Here is a 27,966-nt window from a genome sequence, read left to right as displayed (position 1 = left end):
ACTATTTCTTACAGTATCATTTTTTCTTACATTCCTCATGGTCCATTGCCATCAAATCAGTTGGCGTCAAGTTGAGTAGCACTTAGCTAAAAGCCCTCATGTCTTTGATAAAGCATGTGAAGGGTAACCTCTGTCGTGAGGGCGGCTTGCTTTCTTTTATAAGTCACGCTTCCTCACAGACCGATCAGTGCTCATTGCATTGAATTAAAAACAGTGCTGTACATGAATTATATACATCCTGTTCAGCTCTTACATTATATCTATGATAAGCATGTTTTCTCCCAAAATATTTCCGCCTGATTGACCTAATCCTACATCCGTTCTGCAGGGAACAATTCCCCAGAGGAATTAGTGGCTGTCTGCATTCATTAAACTCAGTATCAGTCTAATTATTCACCAATGTGCATCTACGGACTAATTAACAGGGGATCAATAAGGGCCCTGGATGCCCCTCACGTAAGGGCCCGGTGCTCAGCCCCCTCATTATTGGAGCTGCATCCCAAGCTTCAAAGAGGATTTCACAGGCTCTACCCGAGGGGCTGGATGACACATTAGGCTGCACAGGTTTGGCAAAAGTTGATGCTTCTGCTCTTTTCTCTCTTTTTCTGTGTGTGTGTTTGTGCTGTTGGATCTGATTATAAGTATGTGAAAAATACCACAGGCTGTAGATGAAGAAGAAGACGAGCTATTTAAAGACACTCCACAAGTCATGAGGCCCAGTGGAGATTTAACATGATTATGAGGTGAAAGACTGGAGGAATCTGTGACAGCACAAATTTAGCCATCATGCCTGTGCATTGTTCTTCTAAGTGTGTGCAGCGCAATGTAATCTTAAGTGTCTGCTAAATATGAAGCTACCATTGTTACTGTTAGCTTAGCTAAAAAAAAAAAAAAGGCTAACACGGCTTTGTCTAAACTTCAAAAAAATCTACTAATTAACAGGCTATATTGATTATATATAGTTATGCTACTCTTACCATGTTATGTTTTTTACACTTCAATTTTTGTACCATTTAAACAAACAGCTTTAGAGATACAGCGCCAGGCTAGCTGTTCCCCCTGTTTCCAGTCTTTGCGCTACGCTAAGCTAACCGGCTGCTTGCAGTAGCTTCATATTAACCACGGCAACATGAGAGAGGTATTGGTCTTCTTAACTATTGGGAAAAAAAATCTAAGCTCATTATATTTTCTCTTTTTTGGACTCACAGAGCCATACCATGCCCTTCCTTGTCAAAACCTGGCAACTACATGAGCCACAGTGCAACTCAGCCGCCCACATTTTGGTGGGAGATTCCAGTGTGTTATGCCAGTAGCGGCTAATGTAGCCTGGAGGTGCTAGCCTCAAGCAGAGATGAGAAACAGGCTGCAGAGGTCAGGCAAGTTCACTTCTTTCTAACTTTCTAATCATATTACACTCATGGTTGTATTTGCATGTTGGCTATTTATAATTTGGATGTATTTTGGGTGGTTTGGCTTTAACCTCAACTGTTGATGAGGGAGAATAAAATATCCTTTAATGTAATCATCTTATCATTATCCTCATAAAGTTGTGAGGCAGCTTGGTGGAGGCCCTGGTTCTACAGAGTACAGGGTGTACCCGATGATGTCACTGCGATGAGCCCCCACAGTGCTGCTGAAAACCAAACTGAGGGACGACCTCTGTAAGTTGCCATGACACCAGGCACTAACCAGCTCTGTCTGGTTCCAACATCCAGCATGGAGCCACTGCGGCACATACACACTCACGCAAACACATACGTCATGCGCTCGTTTGCATGGTCCTGTACCCCCTCATGCACACACACTGGTGATGTAGCTGGAATGATATCTCAAGGACTCTCCCCTCCACGCCGTGCTGGTTCCAGGAACTCTGCCAGGTTTTGGGGAACAGCTGAACTGGTTCGCTCGCATCAGGGTGTGCACTTCCAGGAGACCGCAGCTGTGTTTCGTGCTCACCTGCACGCGGCACGCTCGCTGTGACCTGGTTCCAGAGAGCTGGGTAATACCTGCCCCAGCAAGAGGTCTGAACACAGGATTACCTTTTGCCCTCTTCTGCAGCAAAGTGAAGCCCTTGTTGATGCCCCTTTAACCTGCAGAGGAAAAAAAAAACAAACAGATGATGCAGTTTATCTTCTGGCTTGTCCTTCTCGGAGTGTGAGACACCACGCGGAGCAGGCAGTAGTTTAGGAGCAGCAGGCGGCTGTGAGGCATTGCACAGGGCCAAATGGTGTTTCTGTCCAAACCACAGCAGATCAATAAAGGCTCTGACCTCAACTGTCAGCCAACAAACTCTGTTCGCCAGGGGACGCTCATTTCCCTTTCACAATGGAAACAGGAAGCAATGAATGTAATCTACAAAAGTGCCTAAGCCTATCAGCAAACAGCTCAGTCATGTGGATTTTTTGTGTTGCAGCTTAGGTGGCAGTTTACTGATTCCTCTCGGAGAAATCATGTCACGTGAAGCGGCTTCCCATGACATTAGGATCTATAGCTGACTGTATATTCAGGGAATATTTTTAAGCCTCTGACATGCCTTGGTGACACGTGTGAACCTTGAAAATCGGCCTGTGCATACGCCATCACTTGTTTTCCCTGTAGAAAAGCAGACTGCACCCTGTGGTCTGATGTAAAGCACGCAAAAATGAAGCAGGTTGTTCTTTGAAGACAACAAACAGCGTGATCTTTCACAAAATCCTGGGAAAACTATACAGAAAAAACAGCTTCTCCGTCCTCCAGCCAAGCAGGTCAAAGAATTTTATGTAATAATTCATTGACTATAAATACACGAGCAAACTGTCAGCAGCTAATCACGTCAGATTTATGCCACGATGCTGCTGATGAGATTATTTTGCCCTCCTTCTAGAACTGGCCCTCCGGCTCTCTCACCTCTTCTTTGATGCTAACGGGTCAACTTTTGGAAGCAGGGGGAAGTTTTGAGCCTGAGGCCCATTTTTGCATGAGTGAATGTCCTTTCTTTCCCCCTATGAGTCATGGATCACTGTGGCCACCAGTCAGTAGGTATTTAAAGATGAAGATGACAAAAAAAGCACAGCGCACAGATCTCTGGGGAGAAATGCAGAATAAGGTTACTATTACAGCAACAGGCTTGAAAAACAGCGTGAAAAGCTTCAAGTAAAGCAGCCAAATGCAACATTTTAACTGCATGTGTGCACGTGTTCTATAAATGGCCTTAAAATGTGGCACGTATGGTCTTTGTAGTCTTTTCCAGAATACAAACCACTGATTCTGTCACAGTTATTGGCCTGTCTCGGCTCAGTAATCCATTGCATTCATTCATAAAGAACATATAAATGTGCTGGAAATCGTTGTTATATGTTATTTCAGGATCTGCTTCAGACTGAAGATCAGGCTGACGCTTCACTAACGTATGCGGTGGTGTGGGATGAAATAATTAAGTGCTCCTTCCTGGACGGCTTCATGTGTAGAGAAGGAAATGTTTATATATTTTCATGTTTTCTCCGTGTTGAAGAGATTTTTATGCGATCATACGTGCAAACACTGTGAGGGTAGAGGGGAGATTGTCCCGTCATCAGGATTAAACATATAGATGGATGTTACTTATTTGACAGTTTATTTACTAGATACTTAATATATTTTGATGCTAATACTTCTAGTAAAGATAAGTTCGACTTGTTATATAGTATTTGTGCACTGTAGTATTGCGACTTTTTACTGAAGAAAAAACTCTGAATCCTTCTTCCCATACTAACACAGTGCAACCAGAGGTGGAAAGTAACTAAGTACATTTACTCCAGGTCTGTATTTAAGTATATTTCTGAGGCAATTTCCACTACTTTTTGTTTCTAATCCAGTGCATTTCTGAGGCAAACATAGTTTTTATTCCACTCGATCAATCTGATAATTTAATTCCCTCTGCGGATTCAGATTAATACAAAATATGATCATCAAATAAATTATGATGTAATGTTGTTGATAAGATGATCCTCAGGGTGAAATTCACAAGCAACCCAGCATAGAATACGGACACAGCTCCACCTTCACGAGCTGCAACATTAAAGATATGTATACATCAATAATCATTATTCAATAATATAGATTATTATGAATAATTCATTCTTTTACTTTTTGTTCTGTTAATATATGTTTATGCTTATACTTTTGTACTTCTACTGAAGCAAAAATGAAGCAGGTTTTTCTTTGAAGACATTCATTTTTGTACTTTTACTGAAGTAAAATTTAAAAGCAGGACTTTCAGTTTGTGACAGAGTATTTCTACACTGTGGTATTGTTACTTTTACTCAAGTAAGAAAACTGAGTACTTCTTCCACCGCTGGCAGGAGCCTCACTGTGAACTCAGGTGGGACTCAGTCAGTTGCACAATGTCAGATCGAAAGTCCAAAATGTCAATTTTTCAGGAACTTTGGGGAAAAAAAGGAATCAAAGAATCCAGTTGGTAAAGAGGATTGAGCTCCTTCAGCTGAAACTAACAAATGAAAAAATCAAAACCTGCGAGAAGGGTTTTCACATGAAAGCAGCGATATGTTATGGAGAGAACTATTTCTAAACCTGATCCTTTAAGCACATTTGAGAGCAGTGGAGACGCAGACACTGAGAGTGGGAATGACTTTGCTCTGTGGTCACAGCTCATAGAGAACTTTATCCGGCCTGTGATGTGTATTCTTCCATAAAAGAAACACCATGGCAAAGTAATCCTGTTTGGCTGAATTCACCCTGGATCAAAAGTCAGCAAAGACCTCCAACACTTGTGGAGACGGTGGATGACACAGGCGGCGAGACCAGCGGCTAACTAGTGGACTGTGTTTAAATTGGGTGATTTTAGACGATATACATTCACGTCACAGAGGACCTTATAGCCTTCTCTAAATCAGGATGGGGACTTTGGGCCGCTAATTACGCATTTCCTCCTCACATCTCCAAACACAGCATCACTTGTGACCTTATCTCTGCCTGTCAGAGCGTTCGCATTCACATGGCAAGTGTTGCGATGAATGTAATTACTGGAGCCCAAAATAATAACAGCGTCGTCTTAGAGCAACCAGCAGCCACTCAGTTGTAATAGGACCCCCTCCCTTCACTTCCTCCAAATCAGTGGAGACAAGAACAAAAATAGAGTTATTAGAGGATCTATGGGAGAAACACATACAGAATGACAACACTATTATGAAGTTTATCACACGTTCATTACTTTAGAATAATGTGCAGCCATTATGAGGGCCATGGCACAGAAACTCGTGGAGTATTTCTCAGTTGTTTGAAGAACTATTATACATATGCACAACAAATTGATATATTTTCATTTTATTCCTAACTTTTGCTAATTCCAGAGTTACTCTACTCATGTTTTATTCAGTAATTTATTTCTATTTTAACTTTTTGTGTCTCGTTGGGTTTTGGAGGCTGCCTGCACTGTGGTGTTTTCAACTGAAATCAGTCAGAATGGCCTGTAAATTATTTCCTTTCCTTCTATCCTTTTTTAACACACTGCCATTTCAGCTAAACCTCGCCAAGTATACAAACTGTCTAAATAATAAAATGAAAGAAAGGGAACAGCATTCAAACCAACTACTGAGCACAAGTGTGGAAATTATAAAGGAAAACAACTCAATGCATAAATACTGTATCTGACATTGAGAGGCAATTGGAAACGGCAGCTGATGAATCCGTCTCAGCACACTCACCAGGTAGCTGTTCAATTGTGTCACATGATCATTGGCATGTTTTGCCAGCTGCTGTTTCAAAGGTCAAGACTTAACTTTCAGTCTCAACTTTGAAGCCAACGTGGACGAGATATGCATTAAAAGTTTGGAAATGTGAACATCAGCAATGCCACGAGGACTGAGCAAACTCCATCTGCTGATGAGGATCATGTCAGCAGTTAGCAAAATAAAAAATGTTTGTTTTGATGCAAAGCATTATTTGAAGCAAATAATCGGAATAGGCTACCTAAAATATAATATCACCGCATTGTGATATTAGGTAAATTCTATTCACATAAAACTATTAGCTTTTCACTTTAAAGCAGAAAAAAAGATGTCTGTGCAGAGTTTGATACTTGGAGACTGTTTTCGCATTAAATCTGAGTTCAAGGTGTGTTTATAGGAGCTGATATTGTGACATCACAGCTCATCTGAAAGCCAATCACTGGTCCAGGATGCAACCTATCTACATGTGCCATGGGGACTTGAAACTCCAGCACACACCCACTGAGAGCAAACTTTTCAATGAAGTATGAGACATCTGGTGTCTTGAATTATTATTCAAAGCAGATGTGCCTCGAAAAATGTCTGGAAGGGACCTTTAAGATGATTGAAACAGATTGCCCTTTTCTTTTTATTATATATGTATTTTTTATATATATATATTCTATTTCTATTAGATTTCTTCATTTTACAGCTTACCGCTCATATATACAGATGCAGTGTCTGTGTGAAGTTGTTAAAATGTTGAACTAAAAAATAAACCCAAAAGCCGCAATGATATGAAATGGAACTATGTCGCCATCTTGTGGCCGCAGGCGGAACTTCTCCACGCTAGCTATGACCCGGAAGTGATTTAGCGTGTTTTTCTCTTTTGCACGTGGGGCATAGACGTTTTAACAGCGGTGATCAACATGGCTGCGTGCAGTGTGGAAGCGCTGCTAGCTAAAGCTGAGCAAGAAGAGGCAGAAAAACTGAAAAGCATCACCGTCCACAAAGAGCTGGACCTGGAGTTCGACATCGGCAACCTGCTAGCATGTGACAAGAACCGCATCGAGACCCGGGACTTCAGAGAGCAGAAGAAAGAGGACTTCCTGCGCTCGTTAGCTCGTGACAACACGCAGCTGCTCATCAACGAGATCTGGAAACATCCTACGGAGAGAGTTGAGGAGGCGATAGTGGTCAAATTACCCGACGCGGTGACCCCGCTGCCCAGAGAGAAACCACCTCCGAAGGCCAGGCCTCCGACAAAATGGGAAGAGTTCGCCAAGCTGAAGGGCATACAGAAGAAGAAGAAGACCAACTTGGTTTGGGATGAAACTGCGAAGGAGTGGAGGAGGCGCTGGGGCTACAAGAGGGCCAAAGACGACACTAAGGAGTGGCTGATCGAGGTGCCGGAGACTGCAGACCCAAACGAGGACCAGTTCGCCAAACGCGTCAAAGCCAAGAAGGAGAGAGTGGCCAAAAACGAGTTCAACAGGCTGAAAAACATCGCCAGGGCGCAGAAGGTGAAGGTGCCAGGTATGGGTCTGACCCCTGTGGCCCAGCAGTCCAAAGACGACCTGTCCAGAGCTGTGAGTGTGGCCCGAACCTCCACAGCCTCCATGGGGAGGTTCCAGGACCGCCTGCCCAAAGAGAAACCCCCGAAAAACGCGGGCAAGAAGAGGAAGTTTGAGCCCCTCATCGGTAACTTTTCTAACGAGAAACAGAAGCAGCTGGAGCTCCTGAAAATCATGGACAGCAAGAAGCCCAAGCTGGACATCACCAAGGCTGTCAACAAGCAGATGAGAGAGGAGGACAGGGAGGAGGCGGCGGCCAAGTACAAGAAGGGAGCAGGGAAGAAAGGACGCAAAGGCAGCACGCCAGGCAAAGGCAGAGGGCAGGGTGGGAAAGGGAAAGGAGGTAAAGCTGGAGGAGGGAAGAGGAGAGGCAAACCCGGGAAGCGCTGAGGACTCTGTCCCTCCTCTGTCCCGCGTCCGCTGTCTGTGCCTGAGCATCAGAACTGGACTGGAAAGATGCAGAATGAAATGACCGATCCACCTGTGAGCGATGGGCGTCATGTCGGGACTGTCCAGGATTTATGTGGCTCTTTTTCTGCCGCCAAATCTGTAAATATCTGTGCCAGCATCCACGCAGGCCTCCTGATTAATATGTGTGATGTTGATGGATAAACAGACAAGCAGCACAAATTAAACAAAATCAGGTGATTGTGTTTCCTGTTTTAATTGAATGCAAAGTTTAGAAAGTCAACGTCATAATAGACCTTCATAGCAGACAAAATCCATATTTGAAGTGCTGTAGAGAAGTATTTCCTTCTAGCAGTGTGTCACTTTTTACTGTAATCGTCAAAAATACAAGAAGCCTGTGCGGTTAAGTGTGAAATAGGAACACAGAGTGAGAGGACTTCAAAGTGTCTAAATGGGATTCAGCCATTCAGTGTAATGTATAGTGTTTCATGCTGTGTATTTTCACTTCACTCAGCCCTGCGTTTGTATTAAAAATAGTAAAAGTTCAGGCCAGTGAAAGCATCTCAGCGCCAGGTGAAAGGCATTATCAATGGATCGGTGATGCTAATGCAGTCTGATGTTTCCAAAATATCACCTCTGCTAATAAACTGGGATGGACGACAGCTTCCTCGCTTTTCTTCAACCTGAACGCTGGAGCGGCGAGGTGCTCGTGTATTTTCTTTCCCCCTAGAAGTGAACGTCAGACCTGTCGTCTAAGCGGCTTAGCTGTGGTTTTTGGTTATGTAAAGGCTTTGCTTTGGCCTTGATGTCTAGACGGGAGGCGTCACAGTGAATTAGGAGCAGTGAGAAGAGTTTGGTGTATAAAAAGCTTTTAATTTATTTCCTATTCTTAATGAGTGCTGCTCTAACTGATGGTGTTTTGCTCTGCACAGGTATGTTATTTCAGGTGCTGCCTGTCTGAATGAGACTCCTCTGAGGGATGGAGTCCGTTCAAGTGTTTTGCAGGACTGCTGAGGCCAGAGATAATGAGGTTAATTAGTTGTCTCATCCATTTACGGTTGTTTGCTTGACCTCCTGTTGATGTTGATGGAATTAAGAAGATAACATGCACCTGTTTTCTAGGCAGGTTTGTTGCTGAAAACAAAGCTAATTAAGTCATTCCGCAGTCGGTTTTATAACGGAGGCTTGCAGCGAACTGCACGGGAATGATGGCGAGCGTACGTGAAGCAGGAGCTACTCAGGACTCAGAGCATTGAGGTTCAGTCAAGAGGAAGAGGAGCTCACATAGATAATGTAAAAAAAAAATGTTAAACACTGAAATACTTCATTTGCCTTAAAATAATGCTTTTACACTTTTCCTTCACTGGCAGCTCAGGCCTGCAGTGTTGTGCTTCATGCAGTCACGTGATGCACAGAGGACATACAGCTCGTGCACGTTAGCATGGGATTCAATCACAGCCCATCTGTTGAGCTGTCCGCCGCCCCGTCCCAAGCCCATCCATCTTTGTCTCTGCTCACCCAGGCCACTGGAAAATGGGCCACAGTCAATAACCCAAAATCAATCGAGCACTCTTTGACGAGCTTGAATTATGAATTCTCATCCACGTCAGGCGAGCGGTGGCAGCGACCTCTAAACTTCTCTTGCATGTGACCAGATGGTCAAACAATAGGCACCGGCATGAAAATGAGGTGGTCAAGCATGATCTCTGAACGCTGCCCTTTATTCCACTACAAAAGATTGAAGATAGATTTGTGTCTGGTGAAACTTCCTCTTGAGAATGAAGAAAAACACAACTATTAATCTAGCAATCGCACACTTTTCTGTCCTAAACTAGTATTTTATTCGTCCCTCGTCTTGTGCTGCACATGCTGAGTGAATTGGACCACAGGAAGGACGTGTTGTTGCTCGTGTCCAGCTCCAGTCAGTGCTGCAGTGGATTAGTCAGCTGCATTTATTTAAAGGTAGTGCAGAGAGAGTGCAGGAGCTTCGCTTCAGTGTGCAACTGTCAGATCTTCAAGATGCAGCGCATCTACATGCACAGCAATGAGCACTTTGAAGTCTTCACCACTGTCCTTGCTCCACAAGGTGAGTGGAATCATTTCTGCAGCGAAGTGTGGCGTAGCATGACATTATTTACATTGTTAGTGAGGGCAAGATGGCACATCAATGCCAGATGATGAATAAATAATGGAGCAGATCCTCCGCTGATCTCTCCCTGCTCATGTATGTACATGCATCTGTGTCGAGAAATTCTTATGCACATTTGCAGCTATGGCAAATTATAAAACTAACCTTTTTTGCTGATTCATGTCCACTCTCAACGGTTAACAGGGAGGTATCGATACAGAGCAGAGGCTGAAAAGGCAAGTTTAATATTCTCCTTCTTCTGCGTGAATGAAAAATGGATCATAAGCTGCAGGTTGTACTTTTGACATCATATTGGTCTTAAACTGCAGAAATATGAATCAAAACAGATCATTTAATGTCCTCTGTGGTTAAAATACATTTGACACTGATGTGATGAAAAGTCAGGCAATTTCCTGTGAATCCATTATGTTTTCAATTTATCTAATTCCTCTGAAAAACATGGACTATATTTAGGAGGAACACATAATGAGGAGTAGACCCAGATTTAGGGTTTCTATTCCACTGCACTGCAGATAATCTCTGAGTCTTCACACCTAATCCTCTCCATTCACTGAGCATGACCTGCAGACTGCAGAGGACACACAGAGAGTGACTGCAGTCCGACAAAAAGTGATGCAACGACCTGCAGCTTATCTAAAATCATCTGTAAAAATTAAACGTGCGTCTTGCAGCTTGAACTAAAACAGGGCTGTAACTCTCCCTCTGTCCATTAGATGGTAGTGGTGCACAGTTACAAGCCCCACTGGCCAGATGAGCTGGAGCTGAGTCCTGGTGACGTCATCCTGGTGCTGTCCAAGCATGAGGAGGAGAGGTGGTTTGGGCGGCTGCAGGACGGCCGGCGGGGCTACTTCCCCGCCTCCTGCGTGATGGAGCTGAGCCAGGTTGGTTGGCTGCCTGAATGAGCTCAGCAATGCAGCATTACTGGACTGCGTTGTTGCTGCTTCTTAATGTCAGAAGGCAGATTAAACCTTCTTTTTTTATTCCTCTCTTCCACAACAGCGTAGGTTGTTTTCTCAATCAGCCTCTTTCTGTGAGCAATGGGATCTCAACAAACGAACTTTTAAAGGCTCACTCACACATGAACATCTCAGCTTGTGAAAACTTTCATAATGTTTTCTGTGGCTCTTCTGTGCACACCTGATGATGTCACAGTGATGTCATCCAGGTTACTGCATTAGTAGATAATGTGTTCTAAGATATTTTCAGTCAAACAGTTCAAATAGATCTACATGTGCTGCCACTGTCTAAATAAAGAAATCAATTAAAGCTGAATAAAAGCAGAGGAGTTTGAGCTGTCTGCTGTGCTTTAATGTGACACCAGAGGAAGTGTAACGTTTATTTCAGGACATCCGCAGGACATTTTTAACTCAAACAGACTCGATGGTTCTCGTCCTCAGGTGAATTTTCCTCCAAAAGCCCTGCGGAGGAGTGTGTCTCTGAGAAGCTCAGCCTGCGACGATGCAGGTGTTCGCAGCAGACATGGGAAGTAAGTGCAAATCTCGTACAGCAGCCGTAGCAACAAACACACATCCCCCTCCACAAGTGCACGCATACGCATCATGCACACACCCAGCACCCAGCAGCTGTTCCACCACCGAACCCCCACACATCCCCCATCCACCAAAGCCCATCCCACTGCTCCCCGCCCAGCGCCCCGAACAGGTGGCCCCTCTCGTCCCTCATTAGTTGACAAAGCACACTGATTACTAACCCCCCTAAACACACGCATACGTACATACAGGGGTGCGCGCGCACACACACACACACACACCAGTCAATCCCCTCTCACTGCACTGCATCTCATTAAAGAGGAGCAGGAGGGAAAGACTTTGTAGTTGTTCATCAACAAAAGATATGAGGATGTGTTTGACAGCTCGCTCGAAATCTTTTGGGAATATTTGTTAGTTTGTCAAATATGAAATAACTTTTCATCAATGCAATTGATTCAAAAATTGCAGCAAAACTTGTTTGATAAGGGGCTGTACCTGTCTTGAAGTTTATTTGACAGTAGGGGGCATTTATTTTTGACAGCCTGCCGCTGAACTTTGCTCACACACTAACACAAACACACACACCACACAGAGCCCTCTGTACGGCTCCGTGCCCGTCTTGTCTGCTCGCGGTGGAATTTGGGTCATGAGGAATAAACAGGGCCTTTGTGTTTGTTATTTCCTCTTTGTCCCCCAGTGGACACATTCTACAGGCACTCATGGGGGGGAGCAGAGGAGGCGGAGCAGGAGGAGGAAGAGGAGGAGTGGGGCTGGATGGGGGCCAAGGTGAGAACGAGGGCCCCTTCCTGGTGCGGAGGCCCCAGATCCCTGCGCCTCAGCCCGTGGCCTCCCAGCTTCAGACGCACAGATCCCCAGGCCTGCTCCACAGGATCTTGTCCAAGTGCCGGAAAAAGAATGAATGCCAAGGAGCCACCAACGGGGCCTTCGAGGGCGACTAAGAGGCCCTGTTCTTTGTCCTGGGTGGCTGAGCTGAGTTCACTGTGGTGGGGGAGTATGTGGGTGAATGGAGAACCTCTGAAACATGAAAAGACGGGTCTTGAAAATCCTGATGTGGGCAGGTAATCACGATCAAATCAGGTGTTCTTAGCTTGGCTGAGGTTGAACGGCGAGCGCCCACTTAAATCGGTGATGTCACAGAAGGTGCTGCATCCATTGCATCTCATGGACTGCGCCTGATGTGACATCACTGATGGGGGAGTGGCCACAAGTGCAACTTACCAGAGTTTGAATGTACAGAGAGCTGAGCAGCTGCTGTTTTGAAATCCAATGCCGGGCTTATGCTTTGGAAAATATATAATTACCAATCACTGCAATTGTACGTGTAGCAGAGGACAGTCAGAGCTAGTGGAGATCAATGGAGCAATAAGTAGATCGAATGTAGCCTTTTCCCACATTGATGCTGTTGTTTAAGTGAAGCGTTACTTCTGTTGTCTGTGCACATTTTGTTCCGTCGTTCATGTTTCTTAACTTGCTCACTTGATTCTGTCAATGTCTATATATTCGGCTGCTTAATATGCAATTATTATTATTATGACTATAAAACCAGTAAACCCTTACAGGCTGACGCCTTTTCATTTCCATGAAAACATGCCTCAGTGTATTACCTCACACATCAGCTCCTGTTCATTTTCCTTTGAACACGCTGGGCCTCTCTCCTATTTAACAGCGCTGGAGGATTAAAAAAAAAAAACTCTCTCAAGCGAAAGGAAGTGTGATTGAGGCGTGCTGAAAGCCTCGCCAAAGGACCGGGGATTGTGCCGGTTGCCCCGGCAACGCCAAAGCAGCTCTCAGATGTTGCGTGTAGTCTTCTTCTGTGGTGCCTCCCAGCATGTCTCCGTAGCGGGGTCTCTATAGGGTGAGCTGTAGATTACCTCCTTCCAGAGGACACAAAAAACAGACCTAATCCTAACTTTGGCCTTGACCTGCGTAGGGAAACACACTCCTCCTCCTCCTCCTCCTCCTCCCCCGCCGTTTGATATTCACTGTTGTATAATCCTTTGTGATAAAGGCTGTAGGAGGCAGTCACTCTGGGGCCAGTGTTTGGGCGGCATGTCTTGCACTGGAAGGGTGTAAATGTTACAAAGAGACACAGCTCCACTGGTCCTCTGAGCAAACTCTGATTCATGACGAGAATATCTGAGTGGGCCTTTCCGCTGCCGTTACTGTCGCGGCTTATCTTCAGCTTGTGTAGAGGAAAGGATTTACTGAGAATATTTCCATTCAGAATGTGACCCTGAAACAAGATTACAGTGACCACATATGGCATATGTGTACTTTTTCTTGCAAGATATAATATACAATATGTGCATGAATAGGCGTATGGGAGTTATTCATTCAAATTCAGATATGCTCACATGGTGTGCAGATGTAATTCGCTTTCACTCTTATATTAAAGTAAATCATCCGCTGTCGGCATTACCTCAAATGTGGCCACTCCCGACTCAAATGGGAGCCTGCCTTACCTCACACAGCACTGACACACACGAGTGGAAACAGTGACCTATATAGGGCGGAAAGGCCAGGGTCCAATTCTAACGCACACGCACATGCACACACAAACCCAGGGCTGTGGACTCTCCCGCCTAAATGTGCCCTACCCTTGCTGTGTTCTGCTGGGTGTCTTCGGGGGGGACGGGGGAGGGGGAGGGGTAACAGGGTGCCTGCCAGATGACTGCTCTGTCGGCCCAATAATGGGCTGCCATCTGCTGTCTAGCATACACAAAGGCAAACAGTGAGTGTGTGTGTGTGTGTGTGTGTGTGTGTGTGTGTGTGTGTGTGTGTGTGTGTGTGTGTGTGTGTGTGTGTGTGTGTTTGTACACTGTGCTCAGAGGAAGAGGGCTGGGTAGATTTGCTCGGACGCCTGCAGGCTCTGTGTCATATCTTAAGTGTGCAAGGTAGACACACAAACAGACACACAAACACACCTTATCTAATGTCCACTAATGGCTAACTCAATGAACTACAGGGTACTGGACCTGTGCTGGATCATAAAAATGGCTGGCTCACATAGTTTTAGAGCATCAAAAAAAAGAGGGAAAATATAATTCACTTTTAATAAGTCTCACAATAACAGCTTTGAACATTTAACAAGTCTGGTCTGTATTCAACAGGTGTGCGTCTACATGTCAGGAAGTCACTGTAGTCTCAGACTGCTTCCCTCACATACGCGCATGAAGCATAAGGTGGAGGCGCTGCTGCCAATAACCAATTAAGAGGCAAAAGGTCCCTGACATCTTTCAACTCTTCCTGTGGGTCAAACAAAAACAAAAGACCCTCTTGTACGAGAACAAGAGCGAAGGGAGGACAGATTGATTAAGTGGACATGGCGTGCATGTGGCGCCCGTGTGTTTGTGTGCACATTGTTTACGTGCGTGTGCGCCGCCGCTCCTTCAGCATAAGGCAAGTCGTCACGTTCTTTGCCTCCCTCGATTTGGGGGGCAATTGAGTGAATGGGCCTGTAAAAGCAACAGCCCTGAGGACAAAGGAGCCCGGGGGCATTAAGTCATGGGTGAGTGGGCCCCTTTAGGGCCAGCAGCTGACCCTGTGGAGAGGCCTCTTGTTCTGGTGGAGGGGACTCGTGTCCCTGGACCCCAGGCCAAGTTGACAGCATCCCAACATATACATACACACATGACAGGCGATTTCAGCTTAAACCACTCTATCAGCTGTAAATCCCCAAACCCCGACAATTCACCTGCACGGCTGTCAACTCCACCTGGGGATAAGTGACGAGACGAGATTAAAGGTGGGGGATTTAGATTTCCTTGAAAGCCATTTTCTTTGGGAAAATGGCTTTCAAGGAATTAGTTTTTGGCAAGAGCTCAAGAGGCTGCTATGCCTGCGGTGAGCATGTCAGAAAAACTAAAGGATCATCAGAAATCTTCATTACGTGGGAAATACCATGTAACCTACTCTAATTTGCACAGGGCCACTTGGCAGAGACGCGAAAGCTCCGCTCAATGTCAAAACCACGCAAAAATGGAGACACACAGAATGTAAAATGCCGCAGATTTCATGCAACAGATGCATTTATTTTTCCAAATTAAGTACATGGTTACAAAGACAGCTGGCAGGATTTCTATGGTACCTTGGTTATGATTTCGACTGAAAATGCTACAAAATATAGAGCGAGTGTTACACCTGTGATTCACCTCGTCAGTTAAAGCAGACTCCAGCATCTCGTGTATTGCTCATGCATAACTACAGTAGTATATAACAGCTGCTACTATCCTGTATATGTACTTAATTCCCTCAAAACCTATGATGTTACGTGGCCAAATGCTGTTAACGCACAAACATATTAACTTGGACTGAACGAATGGAATGTACAAACACAAGTCAAACCAACAAACAGAACATGTGACACAATTATATACAGATTAGACACATCTCAGCCACCAGATTCAAACACAAAAGTCTCATGGATGTTAGTCTACTTTCTGTTTTAGAGTTGTGTACTGTGTACGCCTGATCTTTCCACTTGATCTCCCTGACAAGATTCCCTTCTTATTCTCACTCAAATGCTTAATGCAGGATAATCCAGATTATAAGTAATACTGGATCCACTAATGCCGATAATACCAAGAAGACCATTTATAGCTGTAGTGTCGCTTCAGCGGATTATAAAAGTTTTGTTTCAGGATGCTCAAAAAATGACATGAATCAGCCCGTTAGCATGGAAGCACAGTGCAGCGCATTTCTTTAGAATCACACGCAAATTCGTGCATATTTACATTTTTAGCACTTTGTTCTCAGCGGTGTCAAATAATGAGTGAGCAGGTAGGGGTTTGGGGTCTTGCTCAAGGGCATTTCAGCAGGATACAAGGTTACTGAGAAACTGGCTGCTGCAGGGATCAACTCTGGATCTGTTTGTAACAGGACAGTCTGTGTTAGCTGTCTAAAAAAACTGATGTAAGGCCTTCATGTAGTGTATCGAAGCACACATATCTGCAGCAGAACAGGAGAGAAGAACATGTTGAAATCAAGCAGCAAGATCTTAATGTCAGCATTCATTACAAAAACGGGGAGACAACCGTCTAACACACACACACACATACACACACGCTCACACACACCCCAAAAAAAAAAGAGATAAGGACAAGAGCTACATCATCAGAATGAACATTTAAAAATTAAATGAGTAAAAAGTGCAATTTGTCTATGATTAGAGGTCGGAGATGGAGTTCTGCTACCTAACAGCAAAGAGCACATTCGAATCAAAGGGGAAAAAATGTCCTATCTACTGTACACATTACAAGATCACAGACACAGCTACACAATGATTATTTGCTAGATCTTGCCTGATCAAGACAAGGAATTAACATGTTAAATTAGTGGCAGTGCATGTTCTTCTAACTTGGAGTAATGAAACTGAATGGTAGCCCAATCCTGACTTTGAAAGAGAAAAGACAATAAAATTCTTCAATAATTTCTCTTAAATGTGTTTTTTTTTCCCTCCTTTTTAGAAATAAATAAATTAGTAGACATTAAATAAATAAAACCTACAGCCTTCACATAAAAAGTAAATCCTTCTCGACCAAATGCTTGTTGTGGAACACTGATGATATGAAAACTGGTCAGCGTCAACCGTGACACACTGAAACAACTGACCAAAGCAATGGTGACCATTCATTCCCTATTACAGAGAACTGCTTTAGAGCAAGCGAGGGTTTTTAGGCTGTTTTGTCAGCAAAGTTAAACCTCTTAAAAACTCATGGTGTCCGATTTATATTAATATCTAAGCTTTAGAGCTGTCAGATAATAAATAAAACAAATAGAAATAAACATTAAGGTACCCTTCCATTTTTGAGGTTCTTACACGTGTACATTGCAACGAAATACATTCAACCGATGTCTCGACAGACACTATGGCCTTGGAAAGGAAACGCTGTGTTGTTTAAAAAAAAAAAAAAGATACCATCACAAGTGCTATCCAGTTTGCCCTTAAAGACACTGCTCCTTTCTCAGCAGCAAAATCAACTCAGTAGTGCAATACTGACAGCTTCTTATTTCCATCCTCGAAAACTTCACATCACCACGGATCGGCATTCAGCAACGTAGCACTGCTGTCAAAAAAACCACGAAAATGCATTTTTTTTGTCTCGCTAGTAATCAAAGCAATTGTTATATTCTGTACTGTATGCATTTGGTTACAAACCCATGGCGTGATTTAAAATGCATGGGTGTCCAATAAAAAGCTACACGTTGTGCATGTGCATGGTTTTTATCTGATGACAGCAATGGGGCAGTTTAGCGAAACAAGCTGAAGGAGATACACAATGAGTAGCGTTACATTATAAAATGTCTTTCTTGTCATTTAAACAATATATTAACAATATAAAACTCAGAAGCAGCCACTGCTAGTTATAAACACTATTTCTACAGCCTACTGTATGTGCAGGTTGTTTCAACATTACCGACTAGTGCAGGAAAAAGAAATCTAGCCTTTTCATGTCTGTACAAAACTGTTCATGTTGCCAGTTTGTGTGTATTTGAAGGAAAACACAAGCCAAACCTACGAACAAGAAACTACTTGGGAACAAGGTTGTCAAAAGTATCGATACTTTTCGATGCTGTGTGTTTAAATACTGTTAAAAGTTTTATCACTAATGCAAATGTGTGGGATTTTTTTTGCCATGTTATCGAAAGAGGTATCGTTTTTTTATGCTGGTCTTGTATCAAAGGTGTACTTGGGCAGTGACCTGGAAATGTGTTGAAAACAATACAGGCAGCTGCGCCTTTTTGTGGACGTCCTTGACAGTGCGTTTCTGCTTCAGCAGAAAAATAAAATCATTTGTCTTCACTGGATTGTCTCTTACGGGATTCAGCGGAGGTTGCGGTTGTTGGACGGGCGTTGTAGTGTTGCCTGCGCAGTGACGGGACGGCTTTAAAGCACAAGGGCCCTCGAGGTAGAGCCGGACGACGGGTAAGGGTTCAGGTATTGACGGGCCTGTTCTGTCATGATCAGCTGGTCCTCGGTCTTCCCATAAACCACTGCTTCCCACTCACTCACCTGCACAGAAGGCAACCACTGATTGCTAAAGGTTCTAAAAAAGCAAACTGTTCATTATGCAAAACATCAAAGAGAAAGCTTATCATATTATGTATATCTTAATAATTGCCTCTTTAAAAGTTCCCTGTGGGGTTTTTGAACTCCTTGGAGCAGATATTTAATGCATGGTTCCTGTTTTGTTTGTTTTGGGCATTTTCACTATCCCACTGATCTACAGGTGGCGCTATTACGCCAAGAAACGCTTTATGGCACTGAAATGGCAGGGAAGAAGAAGACTACGAAAAGGTAAACACACATGAACTTTGCAGCATTTGCAAATGTCTTATAAGGAAGGAGACATGTTTGTTTGAACTCAACGATACACGCAATGTGTTTTGGTGAGTAACACTTAATGAAAATGTAAATTCTGCTTGTTTACAAGAAACCTCCACAGGGCCCCTTTCACAAACCACAAAGTTAAAATCAGTGAGAAAAATATTTCATCCAAATCATCTCATCCGTGGTTTTAGTTTGACTACTCTACATACCTGTACAGTGGCGTGTTTTGGTGCTTTGTGGGAGGCAAGAAGCTTCTTCATCCGGGGGCTGGTAAAGCGATGAGGATGGACAGGGACTAAGGAGGGCTCCTCTCTGACGGAAGTCAAAGAACGACTGCACTCCTCCTGCTCGGCGATCGGGGTGATCAGTGAGGAGTTCGTCAGTAGACTTTCATCTGGCACCTGCGATGATACAAGAAATGATTAAGCTGCACTTCATTTAGAGTAAGTAGCATTTTACAGGAAAGTATTACCAACAGTTGCAAAGCATACACATGTTTTCAACACTCCATTTCAAATTCATACATCAACTGTTGGCACTGTTACCCCTGGAGTTTCCCAGCACAGCCACACCTCTCCATTGTCAGCTGCTCAGGAGCTCTTCGAGGTCACAAGCCCTAGTTGGTAGTTGCTGACTTATTTTTCTCATCTAGCTACAAGATCTGAACCAGTGATTTTAAACCAGCATCGTGACTCACTTGTGCGTTGTTGAGCTGCTCTTGGAAGAGTTGGACATTTAGGCAGTCTTTCCCCCAAGGGTCCAGCACAAGAGACTTACGCACCTTTCTAGCTGGGCCATCAATCTGAAATCAAATGATCAAGATACAAATGACTGTAAATGCTCGTATTCCATCTCGGGTAGAGCTGTGCAGTATTAGTATATTTCAATAATGGCGAAAATGTGCATGCTACACATACGGTGTGTTTCCAGGCTCTGTACTCTGGATGGATGTCTGCTCTGTTAAAGATGTCTGCTCCAGTCTCCAGCTTCAGAACCTCTCGGATGTCTTCTTCTAGAAATGCCAGCGGCTGTGGCTGCAAAAACAGGAACACACACGCAAACATAACCACAAGGTCATGCAGCCGTACACTGCACATAATAAGAAAAGCTTGTAAATGAAAGAGTGAAATGCACACAGGCACATTTGAGCTCTTACCTCCATCTTCAGTGGCCCGTGCATCTTTTCCTGGGCAGCCAAAGCATTTTTGAAGGGAGTGGGTGTCCTCGGGGTTGGAATCATGACAGCTTTACGGAATTTGGGGGTCTGCAAACTAGAGAGTTGCCAGAAAAGGTTATACACATGTACTCCTGACAGTCTGGTTAAATTAAGATTCTTGTGTTAATTTCCCATGAAGCATAGCAAGCTTCTGGCTCGTATACCAGCTTTTGTGGGACATATACTGCTTTTATTTATTGATTTACCCATCGTTCTCTTTCTGGTGCTTAGGTGTGCTTTCTTTTTGGAGCGGCGTGCTGAGGAGACACCTTTGGCCACACACAGGAGTTGAGGTGAGGGCAGGGTTATCCAGAGTCAGGTGCTCCGCCCCTGAAATGTTGCAGAACTGGGGAAACACACAGAGTCATATTAGCACATGACCAACCTCAACTCTATGAGGAAGTAGTCAAGCTGAGATGGGGATCAGGGTGTGTGAGGAAAGAAAACCAGATTTTATTTACTCGTGACGGGGTGAACGGCAGTGATTTTGTTGGTGTTTTCTTGGGAGAATTTGAGATATTTTCCAAGAAGGAGGAGCAGGTTCTGTCGCACAAAGGAGACGGTTCCCCCCTTTCTCTTCTCCTCTTCCTCCCAATGGATGCCTGGGAGGGTTTGCATGAGGTGATAGGAGTCAGGGAGGTGACACTGCCCGAACCGAATGGAGCACAGTTCTTGTCACGACCAGAAATGGCGGTCGAAGTGTTGAGTTCGTAGCCCATTGAATTGTCAATCGTTCTCTCTTGCAGGAGACTGGTATAGCCTGCCTGGTTGTGCCTTGGTGGTGTTGCTGTCTCTGACAAGTCGAAACTGGCCATGTCGCTCCAGGCAACAGGGTCCTGCAGAGCCAAACACATCTACAGTAGATCTTTAATACATTCAGAACTTTTGGTCAACAAATCCATACTGAGACTGTTGTCTGTTGTGCTCCTTCTGTTACTCACTGAGTCAATGAGCTCCATGGTCTCTGCAAACTCCGGTATGGTCTGCAGAGTAGAGAGCACAGTGCTGGCCTCCACAGCCAGGAATTTGCTGGGAGAGATGGGAAGCTGTGGTGGAGGTCCCTGGGGGATCTCAGGGCCCCTCCAGGAGCTCCTCTCTGCCTGGTCCTCTAGGCCACTGCTATTTGTGTTCAATGTGTCATCTGACACACCGTCGGACCAGGATGAGTACTGCTCCAGATTCTGAGAGGGCAGGATGAGAGAAAACTGCTGTTAGATCTTTGGCTCCTGCAGCAGATCTGATTTAATGGTGTGAGACTGGTAGATGTTGAGGAAAATATTTCCATTTCCTTTTTGAAATGATCTGTGACTAAGTGTGGAAAACACTGGTGATACGGCAACATATCCGGCCAATCTTCACCATTAAAGCATTCAATATGAAGTGTGAAGAATGACACATCATACGAATGGATGGAGGGAAATAAATGTGAAAACAGTGTCGTGGGGGGACAGAACAGGAACAGGACAGACAGAGGAGGGTGCTTGGTTCAAACGGCTGGCTGAGCGTGGGCATGGGGGTGAGGACTGGAGGAGATGAAGGAGCAGGTTCATGTTTGGAACGATGGTAATGGCAGGGTGGGGAGGATAAGGCGGCTACCAAGCACAGCTTCAGGCCAGTCTGAATGAGTAGCAAGATGGGGAAGGTAGTTACTATAGCAACACTACAGCAAATCAGGCTACAGACACACATACATGTGTGCCATTGATGTTTTCACATGTATACACTGCAAAAAGTCATATAGTCTCAAGTCTTAAAATCTTCTTTTCATTAAAGAAAGGAAAAGTCCGCTGAGGAGATTGGATTTAGGAATTTTCTGTGAACAAGTGGCTCAAGAAAATTCACAATATTCTGTCTTTATCTCACTTTGACGTGATTTTAAGACTCAATGTTGAATTCATTAAGAAATTAAATATTAAAAATGACTGTTTTAGAACTTTTTACAGTGTATGTAAGCTACAAACACACGCAGGCTATGCTGTCTAAGTATGCAAACACACGTTCGGAGTGTGTTCTTACACATGGACCTCTGCACTGCGCTTGTCGTTGGACTTCATTCTCTGCTGACATAAGCAGCAGCTCAAGCTCCTTAATTCTTTGCTCTCTGTCAGGATCATCCAGGCAGGATGGCTGAAATAAACAAACGTCAGGGAGGAGAGGTCGAGAGGACAGGAGGAAAGGACGAAGTTAAGAAAACCCAGACAAAAAAAATCTGATTCACACATAAAATATTTATGGGAGCATTTGAGATTTGCCCCTTTTTATCTGTTATTGAGCGTTAGGTGAAAACAACAGGACATTCAAGTGTTTGATTTGAAGTCCAGAGTTAGCAGTCACAAAGATAATTACAGAAAGTCCAGAAAATAAAGAATGTGATAAGTTTTTCCCACTGGCATGCAAAGAAATAGAGAAAGACTCACCGACAGGAAACCTGAATTATCTGTAAGACTGTCCATCAGGTGTCCACTTTGAGGATCATAAGGATATCCTCCCATCTAAAACAAAGAGAATCATATTTGAAATTAAAACCAATAAAGACAAGAAATAAAAGAAATCCAACACCATATCATGTGGAGTCCAGAGGGGAAGTGCACCTGATTGGGTCCCGGTATCGGCAGGGGACTGTGGTCACAGTGCTGGGGCTCTGTTGGAGTCGGAGGACACGTCCTGTGGTGGCGTCTCTTCCCTCCAGCGTGAGAAGAAGTGAAATTCTTGCAGCCATCTTGCAGGTACCCCTCATGCTCCACCTTCCTCCTCATGGTGGAGTTCCAGTGGTTCTTTATGGAGTTGTCCGTCCTGTTGGGGAGAAGATCAGCTTAGCATTTATCCATTTCACAAAACGAACAGGAAATGCAATGTGTACACAAGATTTTATTACCGTCCAGGAAGAAGCTTGGAGATCTCTGCCCAGCGGTTGCCGAGCCGTTTGTGGGCCTCATAGATGATCCGGTCCTCTTCCTGAGTCCATGAAGACTTCTTCACCTCTGGGTTAAGGTGGTTATGCCACCGTTCACGGCACTGCTTTCCAATCCTTCCCTGAAGGTGCTTAGCGATCACAGACCATCGCTTGGGGCCATATTTATGTACCAGGTCAATAACCTGCACAAACATCACCAAAGGAGGGATATTTAGCGGTTAGTTTCTGAAACAGAAAATTATAGTCTATATATTGGTGCATATTGTGGTGGTGTTCTCTGTCATATTTTGTGAAAGGATGGAGTAAGCCATGAATGGATTCATTCAAACTACAAGCTTGTACAAGAGGGAAATCATATCTTTCTGCTTTCCTCATTTATAGCCAACAGCAGGGCCAGTGTTCAGAAAGCTGACTGTAGCTGCAGCAGCACAGCTTGTTTGGCTGCTTCTGTCAAGGCTGAAAAAATGCCGTGATGTCATCATTGGCAGCCCAGGCTGTTCCTGATAGGTCTGTGTTTCTGTTATGATGCCAAGATGTTGGAGGGACGAGACACCATTCTCGACATTCTTGAAGAATCGTGATCCTATTTAAGGAACACATTGTTCATCTTAGAGCTGGGGAAGATATTAGAGCTTTACTCTGCACAAAGAAGGCCTGAGCTCGAAACGAGTGACTTGGAAAGTCTGTGTTTTATTAGGGATGACGTAGTGGAGCATTTGCTTTGCAAAGAAGAAAAAAAAGGAGCTAAGGCAAAGAAAGTTTTAGCGGGAAGTGAGCTTGCGCATGTGCACAGCCTTGTTAGACTGAAGGTAAAGAATACATTGCATACTGTGGCATTTGTGTTGTATTGTGATCCTTCACTGTGGCTAAGCTGCTCTCCACACAGCTTCCTTCTGCCTCCCCTATCATTTACCTATTTTATCATCTCTCTGTCTATCCAGAACAGGAAACTCCCAGCTCCTCTTACCTTTTGATCCTCCTCTTTTGTCCAGGGTCCTTTCACCAGCTCAGGGTTGAGCACCTTCTGCCAGCGGTGCTGACACTGGCCATCTGTCCTCCCCTGAGCCACACAAAGAATGACACCTCATTACGCCACACCACTACCTCACAGTTACACCTACTCTTGACAGCTGTAAATACATCTGTCTTTCCAGCCACTGCGCCAGTGACTTACCATCACTGTCATCCGATTGAGGAACTATGTAAATTGTGAGATTAATAAATGGTTTAGATGATCATTAATTGTTAGAATAGAAAGAGATGGAGCACAAAGCAGTAAGGTGCTACTATCAATACTCTTATTACACAATGCAGACACATTACATCACATACTTACTGGAAAAAAGTTAGCGATTAATTTCCAGGAGTCTGTTCCATGCTGCTCTACAAGTTTTTTAAGCTTTTCATCCTGAGAAGAGGTGGGGGGGGAGACATAGAGTGAAAATCCCTCCTGAGGAACATTATCTACATTACCAAGCTGCTCACTGCATCACCGAATGAAAAAACAGCAGTGGTTATCATTAAGATTCCCCTAAGATGTGTGAGACACCCACTTAAACACCTTCTTATTTGCAAGAATATAAAATGTAAATCTAATGCAGTACAAAGTCCACATTTCACTTGACAAAAACCACAAAACCATGTTCAGTCCAGACCTGTCATGTGCCTCTGATTAACTTACCTCATCTCGGGACCACTTTACTTTGCACAGGATCTTTTTATCCTTGTTCTTCTCTTTACTCTCTGGATCTGGGGAGTGTAGCTCTTCGTCCTCATCATTGCTAATAGTGCACAAGGCAAATGTGGAAAGGGAGGAAAAGGAGCAGATTTTACTAGTGGAGCCAAAATACAGCCAAACATGATCTTTACAAGAGTAATGACTGGAAGCAGGAGTAGTGATATGAATATGGTATTGCATGGACATAATACAGCCACCAGAATCAATACCTAATGTATTTCAAATACTTAAAACTGTACCCCGATTAGTCATAAAAAATCTATGCAAAGGCAAACATGCAAAGCTCTCTGCTTGTAACGGATATCCTGCCATTGCTCAAGGTCCCAAGGTAAAGGCACAAGAAGCTTATTTGACACAGGCTCAGCTTTAAGTAGATTTTTCTAATTAATTAGTCGGTTTAACTAAGATTGTTTGTTCCTTTCTGTAATGCCTGCACAAACAAGAGCAGAAAAAGATGTAAAAACATAGTCACTGTGACCAGTATTAGCACCTGACATTTATGATCTGAGTTACTAAGTAAATCCACTGGTAATAGTTGACCACTACTCTTTCTATGCAACAGTCAAAACATGCAAGACAGGATAAGGAAAGGAAGCACAAAAACATGGAGCATGCTTTCAGTTAAGTCTAAAAGTGATTCAAGAACTAAAACAATACCACAATACCTCACTAATATTGCACTGAGACACCTTTCATAACAGACTTTGGTGATTCAAATAAACAGTAAGGGAATAAGTAAACAAACAATGAGATAAATACGTAATGTATAATGATGGACTGAATAGAAATGTTTTTCACACTGGTGGGTCTCAATATAAGACATAATAGTAAAGTAAGAGTACAACAGCACTTTCAGTTTAGAGATTTAGAGGATTACAAGTTTTTTTTTGTCAGAATACTTTGTCAGAATAAAAGAAAAGACAGAAACTGCTTGTATTCATACTGCATACAAGAACACAAAATTCTTCTCTACTGACACAAGAAGTTGGCAGGTAGCGCTGTACTTCTGTGTTCCCATAAAACTTGCTGCTGGGCAACACTTTCTTTGTGGTAGTGGAGAGAGGTTTAATAAATGGAGGAGACATTAAGTTATCCATTCCTAAGAGCTGTTACTGTACAGCAGACCTTTACGACGACACATGCACTCACTTGACCATACACACAAGGGGAAAAGGGTGCTTTCCTCGGGTCTCCTATCAGACTGCGGATGAAATGTCGTCTTCAGTGAGGAAATTTGAACACGGTAATTGATTTTTGCCGTGGCCTGACTCCCTCACCAGAGCACAGAGAAGTTGGGAAGTGAGCTGGGACCTATGGCTGAGCAGGAAGGAGGGGAGTGAGGGGGCTGGAGGAAAGGGGTGATCCCACATCAACAGGCTCTTTCACCTCCAGAGGTGTGTAAGTGTGTGTGAGGAGGCGGTGCGCTGGGGTGTGGTCTGGGGAAGTGCAAAGCCCTAACGGTCAGGATATTCAAAAAGTAGAAAAAAACAAAACAAAAAAAACAGACAGACTTATGTAACCTTTTCGCATTTTGTTGAACCCATTATTTATCCACTTAATAACTTTAGAGTAGTAAGAATATGAGGTTAAAATGTGCTCCAAAAGCAGTAAAAGGAGCAAGTAAATGATCAGCTGAAAGCCTCAGCAGCAGTAAAATACACCAATGTACCAGACATTCATTGTCAGAGATTGCTGCTCTAAGTAGTTAATGGGATACTGCAAAATAGAGAATTTGCATCAAACCCTGAGCTGCTCTAATTGTGAAAGAGCCACCCATCTCTCTCCAAATATGAACATGTATGTGATGAGACAAACAGTTAATTCAAGCTAAATGTGAGCATTACCGAAGCTGCAGATAACAATTTTTATTGCTGATGGATGGGTTGACTTCTTCTTCTTTTTTTTTTTTTTTACCAACCACAGCTACCTCACAGCTCAATGTCACATCTTCATATAGCTTGTTTTGTCCATCACAAAAGCCAAAGATTTATTTTACTTTGACATAGAACTGGCACCTGCAAATCCTCACATTTGGCAGACTGGAACGAGCAAATATTTGACAATTTTGCTGTTGAATTACTCAAATTTTCATTGATTATGAAAATGATTGCAATTACTGTTATGTTGATTAACTAACAGGGGCTGAGTTAATCCTTTCAGCCCTGTGTTGTTTACATAAATAATCTTGACACTTGACAACACTTGATTGCAGATATCCTTATTATTGTGCACCTGGCTGTTGCTGAATGTTATCAATGTGCTGCTAACTTGGTCACTATAATATAACAGGCCAGTCTAACTTATCAAGTCTAATCACAAGCCCACTTATCTGTTGTTTTCTCAGGCCCATTTTGGCTAGGGTTTCTGAAAAAAAGAGGGGCTTTAGTAAGTCTTACACTTTTTCCCATTTAGTCATCTTGGAAACAAAGTGTTCCAAGAAGAACAAATGATCAAATTCATGTAAAAACATTTGGAGCCTTCTCTGTTTTTTTCTTCTATTTTTTGTTTATTTAGAGAAAACAGAATCTGACCATTGAAAAGCTTTTTATTTATTGCAAGTAACGTTGATGTCTTTCCAAGCAAGCTGCTGTTTGACAATAGGCTGCGCGCCTCCCATGCGTAGCAAAAATATTATGTGGTCTGTACCGCAGTCTTCCAACAATATTCAGAAAACAACAGCGCAACCTCTGCTCAAAAAGTACGTTTTCTTATTAATTTCTTCGGTGTACCCTGTTACAGTATGACTGTGCAGGTGCACGTACAGTGTTCACTATGCTGTCCAAGATGAAGGCTGACGCAGTGTGAATGCCAACACTGTATTATCTAACAGGACACTGGTACCAAAACCCGTGTTATTTTCGCTGGAGGTGCACTGAAGCGCCGGTGACTGGAGCAGATAGCAAACTGGATAATGAAACAGCTCTGTGTTATCATCGCTGACACCCACCTGCGTGGTTTCACGTTGTCCATGACAGTCGATAGGATGATTGGACCTCTTCAAAGACGAACTCTGTTTGGCAGCTTTATAAAAATCCCACATTAATAGAAGTTTATCCATAGAAATCGCTGTCAGTCATCGCTCGTTTCCTCTGAGACGCGGCAGCATCTAGCTAGCACTACTCGGCTAGCCAGTGAGCTAACTTAATGTACAGTCCATAACACTACGCTCTCTCCGTAAAATAATTATTCACTGTCTTTAACATACTTCCAAACAAAAGCGTCCTTTTATGTCCTCTTCTGTTACTTGTTTCTGGAAAGGAAATGTCGCAACATAAAAAGCCGACAGTAAGATGAAGGGACTAACATGTTGCTGCCATTGCTCGTTGTCCGTGCTGTTGCTGTGTTACTTATCTGTACTTTATTTGACGTTATGATTTTTGTCCATCCCGCCGTTTCTCGCGCCCAGCCCTCTGCGCAGGCGGCCTTGCCCCTGATTGGTCAG

At 43.6% G+C, this 27,966-nt stretch overlaps 3 protein-coding genes across 3 annotated transcripts; 2 read left to right on the top strand and 1 right to left on the bottom strand.

Annotated features, from left to right (window-relative positions):
* The first annotated feature begins 6,598 nt into the window (after positions 1-6,598).
* On the top strand, positions 6,599-8,328 carry rrs1 (ribosome biogenesis regulator 1 homolog). The gene has a single exon (XM_070986103.1). It carries the CDS (start codon positions 6,614-6,616, stop codon positions 7,646-7,648), a length of 1,035 nt encoding a protein of 344 aa, XP_070842204.1. The 5' UTR covers positions 6,599-6,613; the 3' UTR covers positions 7,649-8,328.
* Positions 8,329-9,452: 1,124 nt separating this feature from the next.
* Positions 9,453-12,880, top strand: LOC139346861 (caskin-2-like). The gene is made up of 5 exons (XM_070986200.1): positions 9,453-9,752; positions 9,999-10,030; positions 10,529-10,696; positions 11,213-11,301; positions 12,003-12,880. The coding sequence occupies exons 1-5, from the start codon at positions 9,533-9,535 to the stop codon at positions 12,262-12,264; spliced, it is 771 nt and encodes a 256-aa protein (XP_070842301.1). The 5' UTR covers positions 9,453-9,532; the 3' UTR covers positions 12,265-12,880.
* A 5,321-nt stretch (positions 12,881-18,201) lies between these two features.
* On the bottom strand, positions 18,202-27,494 carry mybl1 (v-myb avian myeloblastosis viral oncogene homolog-like 1). The gene is made up of 16 exons (XM_070986325.1): positions 27,472-27,494; positions 24,468-24,567; positions 24,123-24,194; positions 23,754-23,846; positions 22,748-22,968; positions 22,464-22,665; positions 22,290-22,364; positions 21,889-21,999; positions 20,814-21,053; positions 20,334-20,726; positions 20,079-20,218; positions 19,813-19,927; positions 19,574-19,690; positions 19,354-19,458; positions 18,866-19,057; positions 18,202-18,338 (listed from the first exon to the last, which is right to left on the bottom strand). The coding sequence occupies exons 1-16, from the start codon at positions 27,492-27,494 to the stop codon at positions 18,213-18,215; spliced, it is 2,325 nt and encodes a 774-aa protein (XP_070842426.1). The 3' UTR covers positions 18,202-18,212.
* Positions 27,495-27,966: the final 472 nt, after the last annotated feature.

The sequence above is a fragment of the Chaetodon trifascialis genome, chromosome 18, assembly GCF_039877785.1.
Source record: "Chaetodon trifascialis isolate fChaTrf1 chromosome 18, fChaTrf1.hap1, whole genome shotgun sequence".
In the NCBI taxonomy this organism is placed as follows: domain Eukaryota; kingdom Metazoa; phylum Chordata; class Actinopteri; order Chaetodontiformes; family Chaetodontidae; genus Chaetodon; species Chaetodon trifascialis.
This window is presented reverse-complemented; position numbering and strand designations above follow the sequence as displayed.